General features: G+C 35.0%; 1 protein-coding gene across 1 annotated transcript; it reads left to right on the top strand.

Moving 5' to 3' along the window:
- The first annotated feature begins 336 nt into the window (after nucleotides 1-336).
- LOC109236701 (mavicyanin) lies at nucleotides 337-2724 on the top strand. Its single transcript, XM_019402908.1, has 2 exons — nucleotides 337-743; nucleotides 2144-2724. The coding sequence occupies exons 1-2, from the start codon at nucleotides 560-562 to the stop codon at nucleotides 2506-2508; spliced, it is 549 nt and encodes a 182-aa protein (XP_019258453.1). The 5' UTR covers nucleotides 337-559; the 3' UTR covers nucleotides 2509-2724.
- Nucleotides 2725-3468: the final 744 nt, after the last annotated feature.

Genomic DNA, 3468 nt, shown 5'->3' with positions numbered 1-3468 from the left:
TGCCAAATGCCAACTATACTAAATTTTTAGGGTATTCCATAATTTAACAATTTAAGTATCCTTTTGATAAAAAAAAATCTTAGGGTATCAACTTTGCTTTCAAGAAATATTCTAAAATTACTACAACTACTATAAAAGTCTACTTTTTATATGTACATAATTAAATTCCTTTTCCTTTGGAAATACAATTTCTTGATTTTGACTTTTAAAAAATAAGTTTTCCTATGCGGAAAAGCATGCCTTTTCCTAGACATGCTCAGGCCATTTTTGATTTTTTCCTTTTTCTTTTTTTCTTTTTGATTGGAGGGGGGGGGGGGGGGGGGGTCTTAACAAGGCATGAGGAGTGCCTCCTAGTAGTGGCGCTTTAATTAAATAAGTCCATCATTATCAGAAGCAGCAGAAATGTAATTCTCAAAAATTCCATTTGGTTTATCCTAAAAGATATAGTACTATATAACTTGTAAACCAGAATGAGACTCTTCAGTTGTCTTCTCTTGTGAAACTCAAAAGCAGACAAAAAAAAAAGCCTCCTCTAAAAACCAAATCTCAGTATATATCCATGGATTTTGTTCTTGACAACAGACCAAAAATGGCTTTGCTTTTCTTGATTTTAGCTTCTTTTGTTCAGCTCTCGTTTGGGGTTACTTATAAGGTTGGAGATTCAGCTGGTTGGACAACTATTGGTAATGTTGATTACAAGCTATGGGCTGCTAATAAAACCTTTCAAGTTGGTGATACAATTGGTATGTCCTTTTCTCTTCCCTTAGTTTTCCTTTGTTTCTTGGTGATTCCTTTGTTTCAAATTTGGTGACCCTTTTTATGAAAACTAACACTCTTTCTGGAGTATGATTCATAAAGCTCCATATTCTAGGTTTATTTTCTTGTTTAGTTGAACTTCAGATATTTTGCTTCAACAGAAGGGAGATGTAAAATGAAACAGTTGTTTGTTTGGACTTTAGGGAACTCCAATAACTGGTATCAGTCCCCTCTGTTTGCCACTATCCACATTAAATTATATAAAAATAACTATTCTTTGGGCACACTTGCACTGCCCAACAATAGCCTTTTACTCTGTTTTAGCCTGAAAGTTTTTAACTTTTAGACAAACATGCACTGCACAAAAATAGCCCTTTTCTTTATAGTTGCAGGAAAATAGTAGTTTATTCTTCACACTATTTCCTGGGGACTTTTCTTGACCACCTCCCCCCACCCCCCCCCCCCACAATAAACTTATAGTACTACTTATTTTTCTGGTGTATTAATTTTTCAATCCTGAATTTTCCTTCAATTAATTATTTACAGATTAGTTGTCAGACAAATAGTCAATTTAGCTTTGAATAAGAGTAAGTAGAAGGTCCACACCTATATGTCCTCTTTCTCCTGGCCAATCCTTTCAAGAAGATGGACTTGTGGTACCAAATTTGGTGAAATTTGTGGTGCAATACTATTTTCTTCAACTATTTAAATTTCCTGTCTGCCCATAATTTAAAGAACTACTAGTACTATATTAAGTGTCCAAGGACTAAAATTACTAGTGGCCACATTTGATAACTTTTCTACTTAATTTGGGTTGCTATTGAATTGATTTGAGTGATCAGTGTCACGCTTTCATGATTGAAATTTGAATGCCCCCACTAACTGACCAAGTCCCAACCACTAACTTCTAACATGTATCATCAAGCTACTTAAAAACTAATTAAAGGCAACTGTCTATATATGGCATGAAAAAGAAAAGGCAACTGTCTATGCATATGATCATGTGAACAGGAGGTCACGGGTTCGAGTCGTGGAAATGACATCTTGCAGAAAATAGAAATACAAAGTAAGGCTGCATACAATAGACCTTTGTGGTCCGGCCCTTCTCCGAATCCCGCGTCCAGTAGAAGCTTAGTGCACCGGGCTGGCCTTTAATACACGTGTATTCTAACATCTTGTTCTGTTGGAGTAACTTAAGTTGGAAATTGTGGAAGTCAAACACCTATAAAATGAACTCATATAACTTGAATAGGCTAGTCATTAATTAACATAGAGCTGTGATTGGTTTCGAGAATTTACTTATTGCTCTTGACAATATATATAAGTTAAATCCTTTTATTTTTCCTTTATATAATCACTCCTCCTAACAACGAAGAGTTTGTGACAGTATTCAAGTACAACCCACAATTCCACAATGTGATGCAAGTGACACATGCTGAGTACCAGTCCTGCAATGCATCTTCACCTATTGCAACACACACAACAGGGAATGACTCCATTGCCATTACAACTCATGGCCACCATTTTTTCCTCTGTGGTGTACCTGGTCATTGTCAAGCAGGCCAAAAAGTCGACATCAACGTTCTTCGTGCCTCATCATCGGCGTCTCCAAATCCATCTCCTACTTCCAGTCCCATCCCTGCTGTAACGTCAGTGCCTGCTCCTTCTCCTAGTCATGCCTCTTATTGGCTTCCTAGTAAAATTGGTATTGTTATGGCTGTTTCTTTAGTTCTTCTTTTTAATTTTGCTTAAGGATGAGGATAAGTCTTTGAATTTTGTAACTCTTTTTAGGTTTCTACGTGCACGGTTATGGCATATGTCAATGATCCAAGTTGAAAACATTAGTATCTCTTGTTTCCAGAAATGTAATAATTGTAACACAGTTTATGCCAGTTTTGTCATGCGGTGATATAAAGTTTGTACAAGATTGTACTTTTCGTTTCATGTTATATCATAAATTTTTACATATTGTTACTTTAACTACAATATTTATTGTGATTGTTACATATATTTTATTATATCGTATCGTTAAATTCGTCGTTATGTAACGACGAAAAGTGCTATTTTATCTGACGACGGATTTGTTTTTTCTCTCATCTTGCGCTTCCTTATTATCAACTAAGTATATTTTATCCTTTACCCTTTTTTTATATATAATAATTCTATTCCGTATCCTATTTTTTCTTAATAATGTTGCAAGCTTATTTTTCATATTGTTGGCATCATAAAACGACGACAAACGATACAATATATTCAAACATTGTATTCATCAAACAATACGATACAATGCAATAAAATATAATGCAATACATCGTACATTATGAAACTAACACGTAACAATCATCCGAACAAGCCGTAAAGCTTGTTGGTTCATTTGCTTGTTAAGGGGAAAATGTGAGGTATTGGGTGACATGGTTCAGAAAGATAAAGCTTAGAATAGCAACGTTTGAACGTGTTATAGTGAAAAGGATAAAAACTTCATTCATTTTTATGCTCAAATCAAATATTCATGTATTTGAATATTTGATTTGAGCATAAAATATTCAAGTATTTAGAAAAGAAGTATTTAACCATTTCCTGAGTATTGATGTAAAATTAACGTATTTGCGACTTCTGCACCAATATGTAAATTACACATGTATTGGGTGATACCCTTTTTGCTTGAGCCCGACCGGGTTGGGTCCGGTCCGGGGCAAGTCGGGGCCATCGAAC

This window comes from Nicotiana attenuata, unplaced genomic scaffold, assembly GCF_001879085.1.
Source record: "Nicotiana attenuata strain UT unplaced genomic scaffold, NIATTr2, whole genome shotgun sequence".
NCBI classification, from domain to species: Eukaryota; Viridiplantae; Streptophyta; class Magnoliopsida; order Solanales; family Solanaceae; genus Nicotiana; species Nicotiana attenuata.
The sequence above is the reverse complement of the archived record's forward strand: the minus strand, read 5'-3'. Positions and strand labels throughout refer to the sequence as shown.